Below are 23,084 nucleotides of genomic sequence, written 5' to 3'. Positions count from 1 at the left end.
TAAGAGTTCACATTCCAGGCAAGCTTATCCAGTCATTATCCCAGAATATTTTCCAATACTTAAACACTGTAATGAAAATGGAAGCGTTCGAAAAAGCAGCCTGGCCCGGTTGTTGAACAGATTGTACTGTAACCTCAAGGTCGCAGGTTTTTCACACACGTCGATGAGTCTGTCAGCATCATGATGCCCGTGAGGCGAGACTTTAAACCTCCAACATGTTGCTAAGATTCTGCTGCGAGCCGCCTCTTGACCTCTGATGATGTGAGGCAGATTTGTAGTTGTAAACTTTTCTCTCCTTCTTCATTTGAATCAGAGATCCGTCCGGTTTTGCTTAATGAGGCACATTTGTCATTTTGGTTTATATAAATCATTTTTAAAACTCAACTTGACTTCACTGCAATAGGAGTGAAACTTTCCAAGCCTTCTATGTGCTGAAAGAAAGCTTTGTTTAGACCAACTCTGCATGAATAATGCAGCCTCTTCATTTATTTCGGTGGAGTGTTCAGTGGAGGCTCGGTATCATCTGGCAAGGTGCTGTCAAGTGTATAATGCAACTAAATTAACTTTTACCCTGAATGCAGAATTTCTCCTATCCCCTTTCATGCTCATCAAGAGAAAATAAAATCATTTCCACTGTGACAACTTCCCCCTCCTCGTCCTAATGTATTAACTTTGCAGTGTTTTGGTGTCTGGTAACTCTTCATACTTGAGGATCTGTTAAATCCCGAATCATTTTTCATCATCTAGCTGGTACTTGAGACTATGTTGCAGAGCAGGGCGATATGACCAAAAATATTTATCACAATATATATTTGAAAATTTGCGATAACGATATAACTGACGATATAATTGACACTAGACAAAATACTTTACAACTCCACAACTTTATTAATGCAAAAAAACCCAAAACATCAATGTGTTTTCACTTAAACAAGCAGCTGTTTTTTGTGTGCATTAAAGTTATATAAAAATGTAACAGTGCAAATGCAAATTCCTTGCTGACAGTTTAACCAAAAGGCATTTCCGGTGGAAATTGGCCGACATATCCTCAGCATAACCATGTAGAATATCCACAAAACTTAAAAAGAGGTTATACACACACAATACGGTAATATTATGTTGAAGCACAGTACGTATCACTCCGCGAGGCTCCTGCCTACGGTAGCCGTAATGCACCGACAATCCATCAAGCGGTGCGGCTTCGTAGCTTAGCAAAGTCGTACTAAAAACATTTGACAGATTTTCGAGCGCCGTGTACATAAAATCATTTCCAGGTCAGTAAACACAACCAGAATTCATACATAACGCACACGGGATTATAAGGGGCACTGTCGATTTTCAGAAAAATCAAAGGATTGATTTTAAGTGTGTCGTATTTTCCAAACAACACGGTAATAGCGACGGCCCGCTAGCATGCTCTACCAAAAATAGTGCTTTGTTGTGTATCTGAATCTGAGGGACGAAAGCTAAACCAGTTCCACACCACTGAAGTTGCAGCATTTTTACAAACCAGTTCTGGTTCATCCGTTTCGTTCAGCTATTATCTTTTGTCATTCTCCATCACCGCCATGGTTTTTCTGCTTTTTATGAAAACAAAGGCACTGCACATGCGCGTTTTGCCCATATTCTATCGCGATATTTCATTTTCTTATCGTTGCCCGACATTATACCAGTATTACCGTGAAAGGTACGATATGGCCCAGCCCTACTATGCGGCAACACGATGAATGCTTTGGATCTAACAGTCACAAAGAAGGAGGCATATTCCTCTTTTTTCACTTTAATGTTGGCCTGAACATAGAGGGCACAGACGTGTTCATACCTAACAACCTTTGTCTTATAGGTGTTGGAGTATATCCAGCCATGATAGTAACATCAGTAATGGCAGGAGAAATATAAAAAGAAGCACTTATTTTAGTTCAAAACACAGCTGAGACACAGACGTTTGGATGTTTGGGTTCTTATCCATCACAATCATGTTGCTATCAGGGAGCTTTCTAATCTGCCCGTTTTCATTCTGTTTAATGTCAGTGACCATAAACTTACAGTCGCAGTCAAAAAGAATTAACAAGGAGTCCTGAAAAAGATGTTGTGGCAGCTCCAATCACCCTGATCTCAATATTATGGAGTCAGCGTGAGACTGAAATCCCGCTGGTGCCTCAATCCACAGAAGACGCTCGGAAAAACATACCCGCGAAGTCAAATCTGTGCTTGCGTACAAGAAGGAGAATAGTTGCTGATAGTCAAGCCCCTCAGAATCAGAGAGGCTCGACTCGGGAGGCAGACACCCTCTTTAAGATTCAACTCACAGCTTTCCTTTTTGATAAAGTTTTTAGTTCGAGCTCGATCAGGTGACCCTGAATATCCACTGCTAAAGGCTCAGGCTCCTGGAGGACTTTCAAGTGATGCACTGAGCACTTATTTTCCACTCACGTCTTTTCACTCCCCACCTGTTTATACACCACTGCTGCATTTTTGTCTTATCTCTCCATCCGCCTCTATTTCGTCTTGTTTCTCCATCATCTCTGCTGGAGATTTCTTCCTATTAAAATTGAGTTTTTTCTTCCCAACATCACAAAGTCCTTGCTGATAGGTTTTCTCACAAACACCTTACTGTCCCTTGTGGCGACTGTTGTTGTGATTTGGTGCTATGCAAAAAGGATACTGAATCCCTGCTTCGTCTACAAAGCAGCAGCGTACACACACTAAAAGTTTAGTAATTCCTCGTTTATTCAAACAAACCCATGCTGGGGATTAAAGATGACTCTTTGATATTTTTACCAAAGCGTTTAAACACTGCTCCAGCACCCAGAGGGCCTCAACTAAAACCGCTGACTTAAGCAGTGACAAGATAATGATGGCCGTGGCATTTCTTATCGTACTTTACGCCTTTCAAAAGTTTCCTACCCACTGTTCACTGTCTGCTCATCGTTTTCCTGCTGTACAGACTACCCGTGTGCAGGGATGTTGGGGATGGTGTCTGGCCAGATCTCAGATGCTCAGATCAGTGCCTCGTCCTACGCTGACCGGGGCTGGGTGGCCGAGAACGCGCGTTTATTGACGGGAAGGTCGGGCTGGACCGGACAGTCGACAAAGCAGCCTTTCAAGAATGAGTGGCTGCAGGTGGGTTCACAAACACAGCTGAGTTTAGAGATGAAACAGGCAGATCATGACCTCATGTGTGTTTTATTTGTTTACAGTGTTAGAAAGTTCAGTTATGCATCCAGCAGCCACAAGCACATCCTTAACTGCTGCACTGTTAACTGAAACAGTGCTTCCCAAAGTTTCTGGCTGGTGATGCTTTGATATGAAGACAGTGTCTGCTCACTCATATGGCCACGAGTGCTTTTATAAACGGTTTAAAATAGAGTATACAGTTTATTTTTCCTGTTCCCCACTCAGATGGGAAGCATCAGGCAAGAAAAATATCTACATTTTGACTAGCAAATATCTAAATAGTCTTAAGATTTCTCAAATTATCCTGATTCCCACCTGCAGAGACCCCAGTCCCCAGAGTGGAAACCACTTGTCCGCACCAATCCAAGCCAGTTCTTTTTAAATGAAACCACAGTTTGTCTTTGTCATTTTTATAATCTATCACAGATCATAGGTGTAGACAGTATTTTGCTCCTTCACAGGTGGATCTGGGCCAGGACAAGACAGTGACCGGTGTGGTGATCCAAGGAGGAAAACACCGTGACAGGAACGTCTTCATGAAGAAGTTTAAGGTGGGCCACAGCCTGGACGGAGAGGAGTGGACCATGGTGAAGGAGGAGAACACCACCAGGGTCAAGGTTGGCTCACTTACACATGTAACAGCAAAATGTCACTTTTTATTAGTCTGTGTTTGCGGTGCCTGGCAGCCAGAAGGTCAGGTTGTGTAACGTGAGTGCTGAAAACAACATCTATTTATCTGTTTGAGATGCAGATTAATTAGTTCGCACACAAAGACAGAGTAAAACAGAAAATGACCAAAGACATGACAGCCAACATAGAAATGAGGAAACACAGTCAGGAAATTGCCCGAGAGGCTAAAAATTAAAACTGCACATCACCAAAACAACAATTAAATCCAAACAGGGACAAAAATTCCAAAATATCAAAAGAACTGAGGCTCAGCATGACTGGAATAATTAAATCAAAACAGCGATCCGATTAAACGAGAATCCAAAACTCAAAAACAACACAGAACACTGTGACTAAATGTGCTTAATATGACTTCAAATGAGCACATCTGAAGGTGGTGCTCGAGGCTATCTGAAAGGACCACGTGTGCACATCAGATGAAAGTGGTTTTACTTTTTCTTTTGGCTTCTATTCCTCTTCTTTCTTTATTCCTCCCCGTGTCTCATTCGGCAGCATTGTGAAGCAAGCGATGAATTACAAGGAAAGCAGATAAAAAAGTTGTTGACATGAAATAAACATCTTCTTACAGACGTCTTTAATTCCTGAAAGCCGTCAGACAGACGCTCTGCACGACACAGCGCCGCTCCTGGAATGAAATGTTAATCACCTAAATTATAGACGGCTTTTCATGTGAGCTCTGTTTGCTGGTCCGTGTTTGTTGGATGCTTTTGTCTGAAGAGCTCCACAAAACTTCCACCAGGAAATCTGTGTTTTTATGGAAGCGAATCATTTTAGTGTACTTTAAATAAACGCAGGCTAGAAGAAGAAAGAAGAACTGTGGGTAAAAAACTGAAGCGGCATTATTGGGGGGTGTGAAATCATCACAGCAGGATTCGGTGACACAAAAAAAGTGCGGCGGGAGTTGCTGCTCGACCACCCACGCATTTATTTATTTTTCACATTCGCCCAAGCTTTGTGCCGAGGTCCCTCGCTTCTCTCTGCACCAGAGCCTCTAAGACGCGTATTGATCAAACGTGTCGATACGTCTGTGTTACAAAAATATTAGTGGTCATACCTTACTGATTCCCTCATCGATCGGCTTTCTAGCACTTTCTTGGCTTAATGACACCACAAAACTGCTGCAACTAAATGAAGTTTTATTGCTCTAGAACAGAGTGCAGGGTGTAGTCCTGAACTGAAGCCGATAAAAACGTTAATATACAAGTAACTTTAAGTTGTTAAGTATATTTCACGTTGCTGGGATTTTTTCTTTTTGTCCTTTAGATGACAGAAAACATAACAAGTCACGATTTTGGTGTAATTTTCTGTCTCTGTAAACATAACTGTAATTCCAATCTGCAAAAAGGAAATGCATGTCGTTGCTCTCGAGACCCTTCTTCCCCTCCTCGGCTGGCCCTGCTGGTGCGACATCCTCCTCTATGTTTTCCAGATGGCAGGGCGGAGGGCGAAGCTGGCCATCAGACTCCTGCTGATTTACTGCAGACGGAGATCTAGATGCTCCCGTCAGCCTCTCCGCTCTGTTTCCTGTAGCTTTTTATAAAAAACGCTTCAAAAGACGAGGCAGGAAGGCTCAGTGGTACGTGTGTTTAAAGGTGCCTGGGCACAAGCACGTACTCTGTACGTACAGTGCATGTTCGTGCATAAAGATGAGCGTATATAGAGTTGTATAACATGTGCAGGTGGCTTATTCTGTCTAATCACAAACAGAAGTCCTGGAAGATGCACAACAAGAACAACAACAACACACAAGTAAAGGATGATTAGCTTTCAGGAACCACATTTGTAATGGATTTTAAGATTACAATTACAGTGGTAACAGTGTAACCTCCCAGCATGCAAATTCAAATCACTCATTTTATGAGTGTAAAAGTGCCACAGTGTTGTCTAAAGAAACTAAAAGGCTACTGTAATTTCCATTGTGGCACTATTCTTTAAAGAGGACCAGAAGCTAATTTCCAGATCCATTTTTTAATTCTTTACCAGAAAATCTTTCCATGATTCTCAATTTAAAATAATCCTTATTCTTCTTGAATTTCCCCTGCGTGCAGCCCCTTACTTTGTCCTTTTTTAAACTCCTCCTCCTTTCTTCTTCTTCTGCTGATTGACTGCCCCTCTGAAAGTTTGAACAGCATGTGGGCGGGGCTTCTGTGCCTGATATGACCATATAAGGATACCCTCTCTGACAGGAAATTTTTTTAAAACTAGCAGGTTCGTATACTCATCAGATATATGTTGGATTTTATGCGTACCTGCAGACAAACATAACATTTGTGTTATGGAACGGCTGTGTGCAGGCAGGAAAAGGACCCACAGTGCAGACTCCTGAGACAGACATGAACTCAAAAAACAGCTTGAATGCTGAACTCAAAAGGGTAACAAAACTGAGAATACAAAATAAGCTTACACAGCAAGATGAGGGTGGATCGCAACATGGACACAGAGAAACACAGGGCTTAAATACACGGAGGGAGCAATCAGGGAATGGCAAACAGGAGGGAAACACAGCTGGGGCAACTCAGGCCTAACGAGACAAAGGAAGCAAAACCAGACACATTAACATAAGACATGGACCTTCAAAGTAAAACAGGAAACATAACACAGAGACGCAGACTTGACACGGGGATACAGCAGACAGGGGAGACAGCAACTATGGATCACAGACAGAAAACCAGAACACTAAAACTCTAACAAAACCCACATAGAAAACCTAAACTAAGAATAAACCTATAACCCATAATATAATGAAATAAACAAAATCAAAGAACCAAAACCACAAAACACTGGGCCGATGACCCAGGAACTCTAACAATTTGTGCATTTGCACATGTAGACATTAAGAGCTGCAACAGTTTTGCCTTTAGTTTCTTATGAAAGGCCACTTTTAGTCAGCACATACCAGAACATGCTAAGGTGTTAGCAAAGATGGAACAGCTTTAGTGTAACAGTTATGTCCATACACAAACTTTTCATATTATAATTCCAGCTATACTGCCACTCTGCAGCCTGTAATAAATCAGGCACGAGGAAACCGCAGCGCTTCAGACATGCAGGCGTGCGTTTGGTGTTTGGTGTCCCACCACTTGGTTCCCGGTGTGACTGTAACCATTTTCATCTGTGCTGCTTCCATGCTGAAAATATGAAAGGATGGCCTCTGGATCTGATTTCCTCCTTTCATTTTGTTTCAGCTCCTTGTCAAACAGAGTAATGCCTGATCAGAGACAGCACACGCTGTTTTTTTCTGTTATTCTTATCAAAGCCCCGAGGATGGGGCTTTACAGCAGTGAGTGCTGCAGAGTGTTCAGAATAGCTTGGTAGTATTAGTTATACTGGTACCTTCCTCTGTAAATGACAGAGCTTTCATACCAGTTTCATACGTTTACTTCTTTGATGCAATTTCATGCATCTCATATCAGAAAGATCCTTAGACTCTATACACTGGTGATAATTACAGGTAAAATTATGAACGACTTAACTATAAAGCTGCACAAGTTAGATCAGAAAGCATGCTTTCCAACTTTATGGTCATTTGATTCAGGGATACAAACATATATCCACCAAAAATCTATATCAGCTTATGTAGGGCTGCAGATCAGATGATGTTTACCGCTGTCAGTGGTCGATATTTATTAGCTGTATCGCATTCATTTCATAATCACATCCCTTGTTTATATGTAAAGGCCTAAATCTGTGCAATACCTTTATTTCTTCAGGTATTTTTGGGGAATCAGAACCATGACACCCCGGAGCTAAGATCCATAGGTCCACTTATTACCCGCTTGATCAGGATCTATCCGGAGAGAGCCACCAACGAGGGCGTGGGCCTCCGTTTAGAGCTGCTGGGCTGCGAACTGGAGGGTGAGTCCCTTTTACCACAAACAGATCTATCAGTCCGTCGTTCTGCAGTATGCCACAAAGATATAAAGAATGGCATTAAGCCTGTGATGTGGAGCAAGTTTGAACTGGATCAGATTACACTGGAAAACTTAACAGCATGTTGCAGTTTAATATCCTGATATTACACACTCCTGTGGTTTCTGCCTTTGGCAGGCTTGGTCTTGCTTGAAAGTGGCACTGAGCTTTCATAAACCATAGCAAATAGCATGCAGAAAAAAGAAGGTGAATTCCAGAAACTGCAAAGAAACTCGTTGCAGGAAGACGGAATTTACCGTTGGGGTTGTTGACAGAAGGAAACAAAAAACCCACAGTGAGGCACAATGGGACACACGCACAGTAAATGTTTTGTATCTGGGCTGAGTCTTAGATCTCAGTCATCACACTCACAAACATTCAGACTACATCTCTAGGCCGCATGTTTTATCTCATGTTTAAAACATCGTACTAACAAGAAAGCTCAAACTTTACGCCTCTGTTGTTGTGCATCGTTCTCTCACATTTTCTGTTATTCAGTTTACTTTAAGGTGTTAAATGAAATAAAGCAGGCAAACATAAAAACAGCAGGTATATTTAAAGTTTGCTTGGTTTTTTCCTCAAATGAAGTTCACCGTTAAAAACATTACTTGAATCCTTTTTTTTCTTCAGCCTCTTTAAGAGAGAGAGCAGGTGACGTGCTGCGGCAGTTCTAAATCTATTGATCTGCAGTTTTTGCTTCTTTTAAATCGCACATGACTCTTGAAAACCATTTGCCTTAGATTACATTACAGCAATCCATGTGAGTCAAAAGCTTTAAACACTTGATTTCAAGCATGATTTTGTCACCATAGACGGAAAAGGTTGAAAAAATTAAGCCAGTGTGAAAGTGCCTCAAACCTGCACGCTCATTGGCTAACAGATGGTAACAATGTAAAGATGTATATGGTTATTTTAGCGACAGATACCTCACTCAAACTGCTTGTCGAATCTTTTTGTTTGCGAGGGGCAGCCAATCAGAAGAAAGCTTCCTCAGAAAGAGGGAAAGGGAGCTAAAGCAGCTCGTTTCAGACTGAAGGCACGCACAAAAGCCCAGGATAAGATAAATAAGGATAATTTATAACAGTGACTCAGGCAAACGCTAATGAAATCTTTGAAAACGTTCGACATGCAAACAGTATTTGGCCTCAGTCAGCCGTTAAACAGTAAACTGCTTACACTCCACGCTGGTTGGTGTAATGAGAGGCAGAAAGAGAGTGTGAGCACACGAAAAGGCTGACACATGCCGTGGCAGGGTACTATCTCTGCTGTTGCAGTGGTCAGAGCTTGACGGGTGTGTGGGAGAAAAAGGGAGAGGAAGAGAGGGAGGAAGGGTTTGACCTCTCACAGTAGGTGAGGAAGGAACAGATGAAGGGAGGAAGCAGGCTCTCTGATGGAGTATCTGGTTGCACTGTAGGGAGAATGATAAGAATCAGCAAAACCACGCAGGACTGCGCGTGAGAGCCCGAGAGAGGAGAAGACTGATTAAAGGACGGAGAAGACAAAGAGATGAGAGAAGTACGCGGGGCATCTTAGATCTGTCAACTCAATTAAATCAACCATGTTAAACTGAATTTTTGAAAACCTTAAAATCTCTCAACAGCTAATTGTTTTTTCTTTGTATTCACGTTCCCTTCAAAGAAAAATGTTTCCCAGTCGACAGGGAAGCAGCTCGGAGACAGCGACAGTACCTGCACACCTAATTGTGCAAACCATTAACTTTAATACTGCTCCTCAACTAAAATCCAGTAAAAGTAAGCAGCTCATATGCAAAACAAACATCCTACTCTTCCCTAGATGAAAACAGTAAACACACTTTCTTGTGCGGAGTCCAACCTACAGTAATATCCGCAGCTGACACATACTCTAGTGATATGCTTGTGAATGCAACAGTTTGTGACTCATGTTACAGATGGACTGTGACTCATTGTTTTTGACAGATGATCTACCATGTAGGTCTGTTTGCATGTGGGCATATGTGGGTCATATTAAAGGAAAAGCATTAATCCTTGACCCTTACAGCAAGGGGCTGAGTTCCTTCTGTTCCACTCTGGGGGCATTTTACTGGCATTGTTAGGGTGCACTTGTTTTTTTGGCCGGGAAAATCACAGCAAATCGGTTTGGGTTTCTTTTTTAAGTTGTTCTGAGTGGGAGTGGAAGATGGCAGTGCCCACCTTAATAAGAAATAAACCGTCACTGAGCAGTTTTGGGAGTGCAGCAGTGATGTAAATCATCTTCAATCTTTGGAGTCACCAGATCTTAACAAGTCTAAACACCTGAAGCCAGTGTGAAAGTGCCTCAAACCTGCATTTTGTCTGATGGCCATGAGAGGGCGATACCTGTGGTTGGAAAAGGACTTCCAGTCCTATTGAGGTGTATGAGAAAACAGCTTTCTGTCTGGACCTCTGTAAACACCTTCCTGATGAGTTTTAGGGGTTAGTTACTCATTTTGGGTTCATATTGACTGAAAAATCAAAAGTCTGTGTGGCAAGTCACACAAGCATGTCGATTATCAGGTTGGAGAGGTAGGATGGGTCGATGGACGGATTTCTTTTATCAATGAAAGACACAGTCTTGGTCACTCCTTAAAAGCAGAGGTCACTCAGTGAGAAAGGCAACAGTTTTGCAGCCAAAGTAAATTAAATTAGGACGCTCATCTGCCAAAATAACTGCTGCTGAAGCTCACATTTATGAACCAACCAATCGGAATACAGCGTGAAATGATGCGGATGAACTTGATGTACTTGTAGGAAAAAAAAAGCCAAACAAACTTGAACAGAGTAGATGCAAAACAGAATTTGTCTTGTTTCTGAGATGCTTCCTCCAGCTGTTATCGTGACTGCAACAACGAGAGCATAGCAGGGAAACAAACATAGACTGCAGCATCACGAAACAGTCTGATGTCCTCCCCAAGTTCGAGTTCCACAAAATTGATTTCCACTTTTTCCTTTAATTTGTCACTCCTCCACTTATGTAGACTTTGCTGGGAGATAATCGCACAAAACAATCCACACATTTTTACATGTGTTTTTAAACAACACTGTGTACAGTATGTGGTGGATGATGGTGTGGCATTATTAAGTTAAACTGATACTTTAGTGTATTTTTAGTTAAAGGGGGGTCACTGCAATACACACTGCAGCAGGAGACATGACACAGACACTTTAATCCCACTGCTTGCAGCACGTGCACACATACTTAATAAAATACATGCAAACCATGTGGATACATATAAAAACGTGGTACATAGACATTCACAGTCATATCCAATTATCCAAATCACAGCTTTCTTGTAGGAACAGAGAAGCTCGCTGAGGCAGTTTGGTGCTTCATAAATGTGCATAATGACCTCAAGTGGTCCTTAAAGGGCTAAACAAGCAAAATTTGTGCTATTAAATAAATAAAATGTGCTAAAGCTATTGTCGAAAGCTTTAGAAATGTACGGTGTCGGATATACCAAGCATCAACTAGCAGTTCATTTATAACTGAAAACAGGTTTTTGTTAATTAGACCGAGAGCCACGCTTCATTAATGAGTCTCCCTCTGTTTTCACGAGAACATCAAGATGCCAACTCGAGCCCAGACAAACACAAGCGAAGAGAAACTAACAAGCTCAACGATATTCCTGCGGATCACTTTCAGCAGCTTAATCAGATGTTTTGCCTCGAGCTCCGAGTTAAATCAGCTCGACGCATACATCCACGCTGCTGTAAGAGCAAACCTCCATCCCACTCGAAATGTCGCAGACACGTTTCCTTACAAAGTTTAATTATATGCAGACCATCTGTGGTTTTCACATAGTCTGCATACGCTTAATGCAAGTTCAATTTGTTTAATTTACATAAAAACACATCACCACACATTGACTGCAGAGTAGAATTTAACAAGATACAAGAGTTTGTCATTATTACTCTGGTACTTGATGGGGGGAAAAGTGCCAGCTCTCAACCTTCCGAGAAATCAAGACACTTGAGTTTTGTAGTTAATGAGAGCGCTGTATCCAACCTTAAATCACTTTTCATTAAAGGGGAACCTATTATGCTTATTTCTAACTCCATATTTTCATCTGGAGAGTCGACTAGAGTAGCTCTGCATGATTCACAAGTCAAAATCATCTTTATTTAAACTTATGCTGGGTGTTGGTGCAGCCCTTCAGTTCATCCTCTGTGTTAGCTTTCTTCGCTCTCCCTTTAAGACAACTTTCTTCTGACTGGCCCGTGGTAAACTAAAGATCATGTTAATGACCATATTAAGAGCATCCTGGTATGTTATTGGGTCTATGCCCCTGCATTTTGGACTTATGATTCATAGTTTTGCTATTTATATTAATAATTCTTGTTTCTTGTTTGTTTGTTCCCTTTTTTGCTTCCAGTCGGTCTTCAGTGTCTATGTGTTTGTTTGCCTTCAGTCTCCCCAGTCCTGTCTCCTGTGCTCTCAAGTTCCTTCATCTTTTGTCCACATGTCTTAGTCTGACTCTCAGTGTGTTACTTCCTGTTTTATTTTGAAACTGCCCTGGTCAGTGGGATTCCATTCAGCTGTGTTCCCAGGTGTGTTCACTCTGCCCAATTCCTATGGCGTTATTTTTGTGCCACTATTCTGAGCGCACGTAAAAAAGAAATTGCAGGTGCAAGTGTTGCATTTTGAGGAGAAATTTATTTTGAGCGAAGAAAAGCTAAATTTGAGTGAACAAAATTCATTGCTGCATGCAAAAAATGTATTTCAGTGTTTGCTATTATCCACACACACACACACACACACACACAATAGCAGCCCCTCTCGCTCAGTTTTTGCATTTGCGCTCGCTCGCAATGTGTTGCTCGCGCTCTCAACATTTCTGCCCGTGCGCGCTCAACTCTTTCTGTACACCGTTATATTTGTGCCACAAAACCAGCCAATCACAGACTTGGATGCAAAAAAATCTGATTGGCTGTTTTGGTCTCCAATCAGCTCGAAATGACGAAATGCAATATCCCAGAATCCATTTTGTCCAAAACTCAAACGAGGCAGTGGCGGAGGAACACAGAGTTCTGGGTCACAAAATAAACTTTTAAGATATTTTCATGCGAGAATGGTGCTGTGTAAACTTCTAATATCTGCTCGATTTATCAAGACATCACATATTTGCATAAGTGCTCTAATGTTTTCGGAAACTCTTTCAGGTCTTTCAGGTTTTTGTTTCTTGATTACCAGCAATAATTTTATGATTTGGAGTTTTACATCTGTATGCTGAGTCCTGCATTCTGGGTCCACTCCCTGCCTGCCACACGCCCGGCAACAGACAGAGCAAACATAAAAGAAAAAATACTGTCTGCAACTCGGCATTGAAAGCAGTCTGAGGCCTGAGCATTAGACTCACAGGGATTACTTTTATGTTTTGTCATGTTTAATAGGAGGAACACCATTTGTAACAGTATATATGGAAAAGCGTAATAGGTCCGCTATAATGACTCTGAATTCTCATATAAAAGAGACAAAATGTGTTAGTTTCTCCTAAGTATTCTCCTTTCTAGACCAAAAATCCTCTGAAACTTTCTTTTCAGTCATTTTCTTTTTCGAGCTCACTGCAAAAAATGACATTAAAGTTAATTAGACCGACTATATTGTCAAAAGCTTTTAATGCATGTAGCTACTTTTCTTCTTTGTAAATCTGTCTGCAGAGTAGACGCGATCTGCCCAGCTCCATGTTATTTTTAATCTTCATTTTTTAAGAAGCACCGTGAAATAAATCAGAAAATCAAAAAGTCCTTTGTGCCCATTCCTGTTTGCGTTTCCACCACGATCGCAAAACTGTGAAAATCAACTTAATTAGACTGATAGCAGATGAAAAAGCAACAGGTTTTTAACAGTTTTCCCCCAGTGGGTATCTGACAAGACCGAGACACAGTGGCATCCCACTGAGAACGCCTGTCTCCGCAGTAGGAGGTGATTGGGTCCTCTTACTTGTTAGTTACCAAATAAAAGTTAAGTTTTGTTTTTCTTTGGCATCTTTGTCAGCAGTGTTTCTCAGACACTAATTCAGCCCCAGTAGTTTTCCTCCATTTTAAAACAAGTTCAAGCAGCTTTCATATTACAGCTATTAAGTTAGATTTTCAGACTATAACGCTCTTTGATTTGTACACTAGAATATACGTGAATTGTAAACTGCATCTAAGGCAGGATTACAAACAGAGCAAACTAAGCAAATGCTCAGGAACCCACAACTCCAGGGGGACTCATAAGTCTGTCACCGATGATCGGTCCTGCATCCTTCGAGTTTGGCTCCAGTAAATGAGAGGGACTCAGACTGGAACCAAACTGTTTTAGTTTTGCTTCTTTCCATCAGCGCTTTGTGTAATTATCAAGCAGAAACCCAAGGAAAGAACTGTAAGACAGCGGCAAAATATTTTTGGTCTCAGTATGTCTTTAGCAGTTAACGAATCACTAAAGGCCGATCATTATTCACTGAGTGTTTTAAGACTTTTTTTTCTCTGCCCAGTAGATGATGAGTTCGCTGTCAAAGAAAAATTGCTAGCTTTTAATTAGCTTTGAGAAATCAGTGAATTATTTTGGCTTTGGTTTCAGCTTTGGATTGGTGCTTATGTAGCACTTTTCTACTTAAGCTACATTCACTCATTCACACACACAGTCATACACTTCTTCTTTTTTTAGTGCTTTTTAATAACTAGCATCCTCACATTTGTTGGATGCCCAAGGGCTTCTTCAATGTCCACACATGTGGACACTGGAGAAGCACTTATGATTGGTAGATGAGCCCCCCACCTCCTGGGCCTCAGTCGCCTGTGACGACACAACTTTGGAGGTGTCTTAGTACTTAAAAAAATGAAACTAGTATAGTTGTGCCACAGGGCCTCATATGAGATCACCCTAGCGATTACTGAGCCAAACAGGCTATATCCCTTTGACACTCAAACTGCATTTAAACGTGCATGAAGGGCACTGATAGGGCGAGAGGTGGGGTCAGTTCTTGACACTCTTTCATCTCCTTTTTTTAATCCATTCTAGTCACTCACACTTCCTGTCTCTTCATCTTCATCCACAGAAATAACAACTACAGCACTTCCCACCACCCCACTCGCATCTACGCCTCCCATGACCACATTTGGTGCGACCACCACAGCACCGATCACCAACCCCGGCACTACAGCAGTTATAGAGTGTGAAGATGGACGGCTGGACTGCATCACTGAAACCGAGACCCCCGAATACGACGAAGGTAAACCACGGAAACTCGGTTCCTTTTAGTTCGCTCTCCGTCTCGGTGAGCTCGCCAAATTAAAATGCAAAGCAATAAAAGCTAAAAGGATTGAACGCGGGAATAAAAGCCTTTCTTCTTTCTTCCTTTAAATGTTATTGATTTAATTTCTGCTTTAATGAAGCCCAGTTGGAATTGGATCATGAGAAATTCTCCCTTATCTTCTCACTAGCTGCTACAGTTTTGACTGAATTGGTCTTTTTCTGTTCAGCTTTATTTATTTATTAGCTTTTCTTTAGTGCTGTCTGACTATCCTTGTTTCCGATTCTCCTTTATCCTCTCTTTTATTTACAGCCACGTTAAGCATTAGGCCTCTTTTCTAGGATTTAAAAAGCTAAAGAAAAAATCTAAAACCTTAAAGTTAAAATGTTTGGCTTGAATGCCTGGTACTAGTTTTTCATAAAAGCAGGTATGTTGTGTTTGTGCTGGCATCTGTGTGGGTGAGATATCCCTCTCTGACCTTTGACCCCAAACTGACTGCCCCATCTGTCTTTCGCAGGAGGCACCACGTCCACCAACCCCATTATGGAGTTCATGCCAGGTGAGCATTTCCGCCCCAATCTGCTCCCATGTTTCCCCGTACAATGTGTTTCATTTAAAGCAAAGTTAAACCATTTTACAGGCAGCTGTAGATGTGAAAGCGCTGCTCGGGTTTTGCCAGATCGGTGCATTAATTCAGCCAATGGACCCATTATTCAGTGTCACCAACGGTACTGACCACGGTCGCGAAGAACAGTGAAGCTGACCTCCATTAGAGTTAATAGCTTTTTCATGGCCCCACTTCACAAATGAACCTGACACTGCTGAACCCTGGCACTAGCGGACTACAGAGAGAGACAGAACAGACACACGTGCTATTAGGTTATATATTTACAGAGAGAGAGAGAGGAAGAGAGTGAAAGAGAGAGCAAAGACTTTTTTTTTCGTCAGTGTTTTTCATCTTTGACGCCAGACCAGCTGTAGTCAAAAGACGATTATTTCCCTGTGTAGTAATTTGCACAGCACAGATCGCGGAGGCTTGAAGATGCACAACACCTGTAGGCAAGCTTAAATGCTGCGCCACATCTGCCAGCTAGATGCAATTGGAAGGCTATCAGCTGATACCAGCTGAGCTTGTATTTGTAGCTTGTCTCTATGCTCAGTTTTTAAATGTAACACAAAAAATCTGTTTAATCAAAGTTTTCATGAAGTGCTATGCACAAAAAATGAATAAATATATTGAAAAATCATAAAAGAAATAGTTAAAACTCAAGAATTGAACATTTTAAGTTATGCTGGACATATGGGTGGGGCATCCACTACTTTTACTGGTACTGGATTTGCTAGTAAATTTCTATAGTCTGATTCTTGAGGTGCCATCGCTATATATTTCTCTGGGTTAAATCTTCTTACATCGATGAAAAGGTTTCTACAGGTTTCAACAGCAAGGGGAAGGATAAAGGAAAGGAAAGAAGGAAAGAAAATAGGAAAAAAAAGTCAAGATATTTGTGCATAAATGTCATTTTTTCATGTTCCTTTCCCTGCAGATTTCTCTTAAACCCCACTGGAAATGTTTAAATAGCGTTTTTTTATAAAGAAACAACTTAAAACTTTCTAAGAGTGTCTGAGGTTGAAACTCATGATCATTCATCTATAAAACTGCACTTTACAGATGTGGAAACAACAGCAGAAAAGAGAGTGGCATTAGACTCGTGAGATAGTGTGAAAAAACTGCAGGTGTTAATGGAACGAGAAACATTGATGTTGTGATTCCGCACATGCATTTAAAGCCAACTGCAGCGCTCTGTTTTGGTCATTTATGGCTTTCTTTTCTGGGTGAACATTTTAGCACCACATCACAGTTCACCCTCCCTTGTGAGTACACTGAATGCAACTCATTTTGAGCAAACAGGCTGAGAAGAAGAGGAATGAATAGGCAGAAAGGTTAAAAAAAATGGCAGCTCTGACAGGGGGGGAAAAGAAATAAAGCGGGGGGGGGGGGGGAGGCTGGGTGAGGAGGATAAAGGGGCAAAAAGAGAAAGGGAGAGTGCAGGTAAAAGAGAGGAACAGAGGGAGGTGAAGTGAGAGCAGCGGAGGAAGAATAAAGGCCTCTTGGGTCTCAATTAGCTGAGCTGAAGCATCGTGTGAAGACAGCTTGGGGTTGCTGGATGGTGGGTGGGTGGGTAAGGTGGGTATTACTGTGTAGCTCCACGGTCATCTCTGCATCCTATTAGCCTCTCAGAAACATGTCCACTGTTGAGAGATTTTTGCATTTATTTGGATGCTGCGGTGAACCGATACCGCCCGTCAACTGCTGGCAGAGGCAGAGGAAAAAGGGAGGGTTTTTTCTGTTTGGGTTTTTAAGGGGGCCACATCCGTTGATGTTGGTGGCACCGCGCCCTGCTCCGTGGTCCCTCCACTCTTCGGTTTCTCTCTCCTAAAGTGCTGATCCCAAACATATGGACATGCTTGATACTGTTTTCTATCAGGGCTGACATCTTGCTGAGGATGTGGAGGAAAATGCCCTCCAGCGCTGCACATTGTACATACAGTCACAACGGTCTCTCTGTTTGTCTCACCCCATCTGCACAAGCCTTTTGTAGGCTGCACAATTTATACTCGGAGAGCACATGACAGCAGGAACAGCTTCCTGATAGGAATGCTACGAGACTTGCTGTCCTTTTTTTCAGGCCATCTCCCCTTACCTCCTCCTGAATGACACTGATTGGTCAGTGAACACAGCACCAGATCGTAGCTGTACGCCTCTTCACTTAAAAACCTAAGCAGTTTGTCACATAGCATAGCAGCTTTTCAGGGACTTGATTCAGTTCTCAGGAAGGGTTTACAGGAGCAGATAGGAGCTGTTTACTTTAGCATTTGGGATTCAAATGAAGGGCTACTGTTTCCTTAAGGTTGTCTTTAAAGTGCTTGATGTACCAGCAAAGATAGGAATAAATATAGTTAAGACACGCGTCTTAGAGGCGCCCCTCCCTGAGCCTGGTTCTGCTGGAGGTTTCTTCCTGTTAAAAGGGAGTTTTTCCTTCCCACTGTCGCCAAAGTGCTTGCTCATAGGGGGTCATATGATTGTTGGGTTTTTTCTCTGTATGTATTATTGTAGGGTCTACCTTACAATATATATTGCCTTAGATTGAAGGACTGCTGTTGTAATTTGGCGCTATATAAATAAAATTGAATTCAATTCAATTGAATAGAGAACCTTCCAAAACTAGGACTGAACTCACAACAACTGTGCTTACTAATAGCTGATTATTGATTACAGGGAAAATTTTCAGTTATATTTTGTAGGTATGAGATTCTTAGGAGTGTTTTTGTGTCTCTTTGCTACAGCTTACTTGTGGTTCGCCTGTAACTTTGACTTCTCGTCGTTCTGCGGCTGGACCAGAGAGACCGGTACGGGAGCTGAGTGGATCATCCAGGCCAACGGGGCTCCCGCTGTCCACAGAGGACCACCCCTTGACCACATGGGTAGGTGATGAGTGCTGACTTTTTTTTTTCTCTCTTTCTTTGAACTAGTGGCACTCGACAGATGCTTTGGGAGAGTGCTCCGTAGCTCTCGATGTTACTATGCATCTGCTGAAAAGTCTGTTGAAACCTCTTGTGCTAGAAATGGGAATATTTTCAACAAAGCTTTAAATAACACTATACAGTCCCCGTGCTGCTGTAAATTCACAACTCTGCCTTTTTTCTGTTTAAAGAAATGAGGAAAAACATGCCTATGATGTAAAAAGAAATTCCCACTGGACACCCAACCTTGTTCTTACTTTGAAGGACAAAAACTTTGTGAATATGGAAATATATCACAAAGCTAAGTAGGCCTGATGCTCTATGAGCTGTTATACACATGAAAAGGCTCAAGCCACTCACTCATGCCACAATGTTAAGTCCCTGTAAGGTCCGAAAGGACATATTTGGGTAATAATTACTGTAAGAGGTCCATCTGTCCATCCTGTAAAGTGTATCTGGCAGAAGTCTAGGCAGAGATGCCCAAACTTCTTTCTTTTGGTCACCTTGCGAAGCGCAAACAACTGACCAAATGACCGTTATCCCAAGGTTGTGACCACACACCCTCAGAAGGAATCTCACTTTCACTGCTTGCATCCAAGAGCTTATTCTTTTGGTCACTACCAGCACCTTCTGGCCGCAGGTGTGGGCGGGAAAATAACTCAACCTCCCACCTCCAAAACGCTGAGATGCTTGAACTTCTCCACTTGAGGCAGTAACCCATCCATAAATATCAAAACTGTACTCATCATGGAGCACAGCCGGCAAACATTTTCTGGATCTGAACTGACCCAACCTTCCCAATAAGGATCTTTTCCTGATGAGAGCAGCATCTCTCACCGGGTTTTACAATGGAACAGTCCAGAGTGTTCACAGCTGAAAGCAGGGGATCTAATCATAAGCAGAATCAGAAGCATGCTGTTCTGCTGTAGCTTCCTGATGGGTTTGATGGAGAAGAGTTGTCAAAAATGGTCCAAATTGTTGTGCATGTCATCGTGTGCATTCACACAGGGAGAGTATTCTGGCTGCACCAACAAAATCGTTGCTTACTACCCGGCCCTACTCACCAGAATGTTTGCCTGCAGCTTCTTCCTCTTCAAAAAAAATTATCTTCAAGTTGAAAGGTTGCTGTTATGAGACAGTGGAAGAAACCCAAAAATAGTAGCCATGTTTGAAAAAGATAAGAAGAGATGGCGTGAATTTAAATCAACTTATTTTTGTTTTGCTTTGTTTTTTAAGAACAAAAGATGCAGTTGCATCTTGTGCCTTTTTCTAACAAAACATATGTTTGTATGGGCGTATTTTAATGTTATGTGCTGTAATACAATTTGAAGAAGGAACGAACAGCCTTGAAATCCTTGACTTTTAAAAGACATATAGCACTGAAATTCATCAACATGCCTCGGCTCTCTGTCCTTCTCTCCATTCAAGCTTGATGGATGTGATGGATGTTTCTGTGGAGACGGGAGCAGCACTAGCAGCAGCTCTAAAATGAATGATTTCACCTTGATTTCTTGACTTAACCAGATCACTAATAAAAAATGAGTATTTTGTGATGTCAAGTCAGATTTTTCTCCTGAAGCGAGAGCCCTTTGTTTTCACGAGAAAACCTTGTGAGGTCCTTGAATCTGATGTGTGTGGGGGTTTCGAAAGCTTGATGCTAAGCAGTATCGCAGACATTATCAAGTACTCACTTTATGAAAAGACAGTTAAATGTTTAGACAAACCACAAGGAAGGTAATCAGCTGAATGCAGTCAAATGAATGTACTGTAATGAAGGCTTGGGAGATTTATGAGTCCTTTATTGTCACACTGATGTTTGCGCTCAGTCATATTAAGGCGTGTATCATTAAAGATGTATAGATATCAGCATATTTACATTCAGGGATGTATTTAAAAGAATAATATCAGCAGTAACGCATTGGAAAAGCTTTCAGGAGTCCTCTAATGTCACAATCACCTCTTACCTTGTCTTCTGCTGCCCCCTGCAGGCCAACCTGGGAACTTCATTTACGTGCAGCTGACTGACTCGGACACACCGAGTAAAACTGGTGAAGATGAGGACAAAGAAGAGAAGGTGGCGAGGTTGGCCAGCCTGCCCATCACCTCTCCAGACTCTGACCTGTGCATGGCGTTCTGGTATCACATGGTTGGTGAACACGCAGGAGCGCTTCACATCAAACACAGGAAGGAGACAGAGGAGGGGCAGATCCTGTGGACGCTCAGTGGCCATCAGGGCAGTCGGTGGAGGGAGGGACGAGTTATACTGCCACACTCAAGCATCCCCTATCAGGTAATATAAATCTGGATGTAATGACTCTTAAAATGACAGCAGGGAGAGATTGTAAATTCACTACTACTGATAACTATAAGACAAGTCAGTCCTGAGTCAGAACATTCTTTCCTTATAGGCTCACCATTAGGATGGATTTTCGGGGTTATTTTTGCCTTCATTATGTGCAAACAGAAAGTATGTTAAGGGCAGAGAAAGAAAGGTATGATTTGGAACAAAAGAATAAACTCTGGATGTTGGGATTACAGTTTGCACCTTAACAATTTAGCCAACAAAAATAAAAAAAAATTACTTATGTACAGCAAAGTTTCTGGATGATTAACCTTCTCTTTTTGTTGTCCTGTATGAGAAAATGCATGTGAAAGACTTTGTGTGGTTTTTTGCAGGTGGTGGTGGAAGGCATCGCAGACCGACGCAGCTTAGGCTACATAGCTGTGGACAACATCCAGATCATGGATGGAGTCAGAGCTGAGGACTGCAAAGGTGTGTATTTCAATGTTACGTAACATCGTCATCATTGCTGTTTTGTGCTTCGCTTTTTCTGTGCGAGGCCAGTGTAGCTATGGTTGAGGTGTGGGATCGGCCCAGTTAAATATATGATCAGAATTTAAGAGTAAATATTTTAGTTAAGCCAAAAAAAGTGGAATGTCACTACCGTGTGAATGTGCAGTATCCCTTGGTTTTTTTAGTCAGATCCATCCCTCGTGGCCTGTTTAAAAGCACCAAGATGAAAAAAACTCTGCTCTTTATTTAGCAGGAAAAGTCCTTTTCTCCTTTTTCAACCACTACAGTGAAAGAAGAACCGCTGTTGGTGGAAAAATTACCTACCCTAACACATATCTTGTTCCAATAAATGCAAGAAATGGAACGAATCAGCGCTTTAAATATTAGCTCAACTTTGGTTATTTTTTGTCTAATATTCTTATTTTTGTCTGGGACATCATCCAAAATGTGTAGAAAGAAAGATATGAAATGCCAGCATCTGGTAGGCCTGCTTCTGCATTGTATGCAAACAGAGAATCTTTTTTTTATCCTCCAGATCCCAAACCTCCTACATCTCCACCAACAGAGATCTTCATTCTGCGTAAGTATTGAACATAATATCTTGGTGCCCGGTAAATAAGTGCATGCAGTTTTTATTGGACATTTCTGCACTTTAAATCATTGTCTCTGTCTCTGCAAAGTAGAATTGGTAAAGAAAAACATTCAGTCAATGCCAGAATAAGAATCAGACTTGTGTTAGCATGTTATTTTGTTTGGTTTTACTTATGTCAAAGAACTACATCTGTTGTTGTTGTTGTTGTCGTTGTGCTCCCATATACCAAATGCTTATTCATTACTGTACTGCTGTAAATGTGATATTTATATAATAATTGTGGTCTTCAAGTAAGCAACCTCAGAAACTAAACAGTCCCAGATTTTACAAGAATATTTTAACATAATTCTAATGAAATTAATATGCGCAATATTCTCAGTCTCGCATTTTCCTCTTCAGATATCTGTGGCCTTTCCATGTATCGCTATTATAATCTAAAATTTCAATAACACAAAATGCTGTCAATTGACAAAATAGCAAATAAATATTACGCTCCAGTAGATTCTGACATATCAGAAGTAGAAAACAGCCGAGTTTGATGATTTCTGCTTTCTGCTTCTGCTCTTTCGCCCACATCTGCAAATCTCCGTATGGAGAAGAAGGCAACTCTGATACATTTAGTCAGATCAGGAGCTAGTGTTTCTAATTGGGAGTGTGGCTGCTCCTCTCTATCAACCCAACAAATTGTGTATATAATTTCTAAAGAGATATTGTTCATAACAGCAGGATGCAGCAAACCGCAACCTTAGTGCATAGCTAAAAGCTAAGATTTCATTTTTATGTTGACCAGGAATAAAGAAATAATTAGCAAGGCAGTGACATATAGGTCACAGGGGGGAATTTTCACCATCCCTCTTGGCAAATATAGGGATGGTGAAGACTTGGGTCAGAGACCAGTCGAATTGGGTGAATGGGTCCAGCAGATTCAACACATTCCAGGAATGTGTTGAATCTGATTCTTTCCTGGAATGTTCAACACATTCCAGGAAAGACCTCCGAGATCTCTGTCCAAAAGAGTGCAGTCCTAGAAACATCAAAAATACTATAAGGACCCTCAAGCTCCTTAAGCCTCTAGTAAAGGACCCGCACATGCATTGATTCTGTTTCAGATGTAGTTTATCGTCAAGATACGCTTTACCAAAGAACAAGACGTACACATGAATATATAT

General features: G+C 41.5%; 1 protein-coding gene across 1 annotated transcript in view; it reads left to right on the top strand.

The window, feature by feature from the left end:
- The window catches only part of LOC308412923 (neuropilin-1a-like), a 98,831-nt gene that overhangs the window by 73,838 nt on the left and 1,909 nt on the right, over positions 1 to 23,084 (top strand). Inside the window, exons 9-17 of the mRNA XM_080907622.1 lie at positions 2,948 to 3,123; positions 3,639 to 3,794; positions 7,578 to 7,722; positions 14,813 to 14,986; positions 15,525 to 15,566; positions 18,353 to 18,490; positions 20,518 to 20,819; positions 21,206 to 21,302; positions 21,859 to 21,903. Of these exons, the coding sequence (XP_080763748.1) occupies positions 2,948 to 3,123; positions 3,639 to 3,794; positions 7,578 to 7,722; positions 14,813 to 14,986; positions 15,525 to 15,566; positions 18,353 to 18,490; positions 20,518 to 20,819; positions 21,206 to 21,302; positions 21,859 to 21,903 (1,275 nt within the window). The remainder of the gene's footprint in view (positions 1 to 2,947; positions 3,124 to 3,638; positions 3,795 to 7,577; positions 7,723 to 14,812; positions 14,987 to 15,524; positions 15,567 to 18,352; positions 18,491 to 20,517; positions 20,820 to 21,205; positions 21,303 to 21,858; positions 21,904 to 23,084) is intronic.

This window comes from Rhamphochromis sp. 'chilingali' (genome assembly GCF_963969265.1).
Source record: "Rhamphochromis sp. 'chilingali' genome assembly, chromosome: 16".
Lineage (NCBI taxonomy): Eukaryota > Metazoa > Chordata > Actinopteri > Cichliformes > Cichlidae > Rhamphochromis > Rhamphochromis sp. 'chilingali'.
Note: the sequence above shows the minus strand (reverse complement) of the source record. Positions and strands in the feature narration are given on the sequence as shown.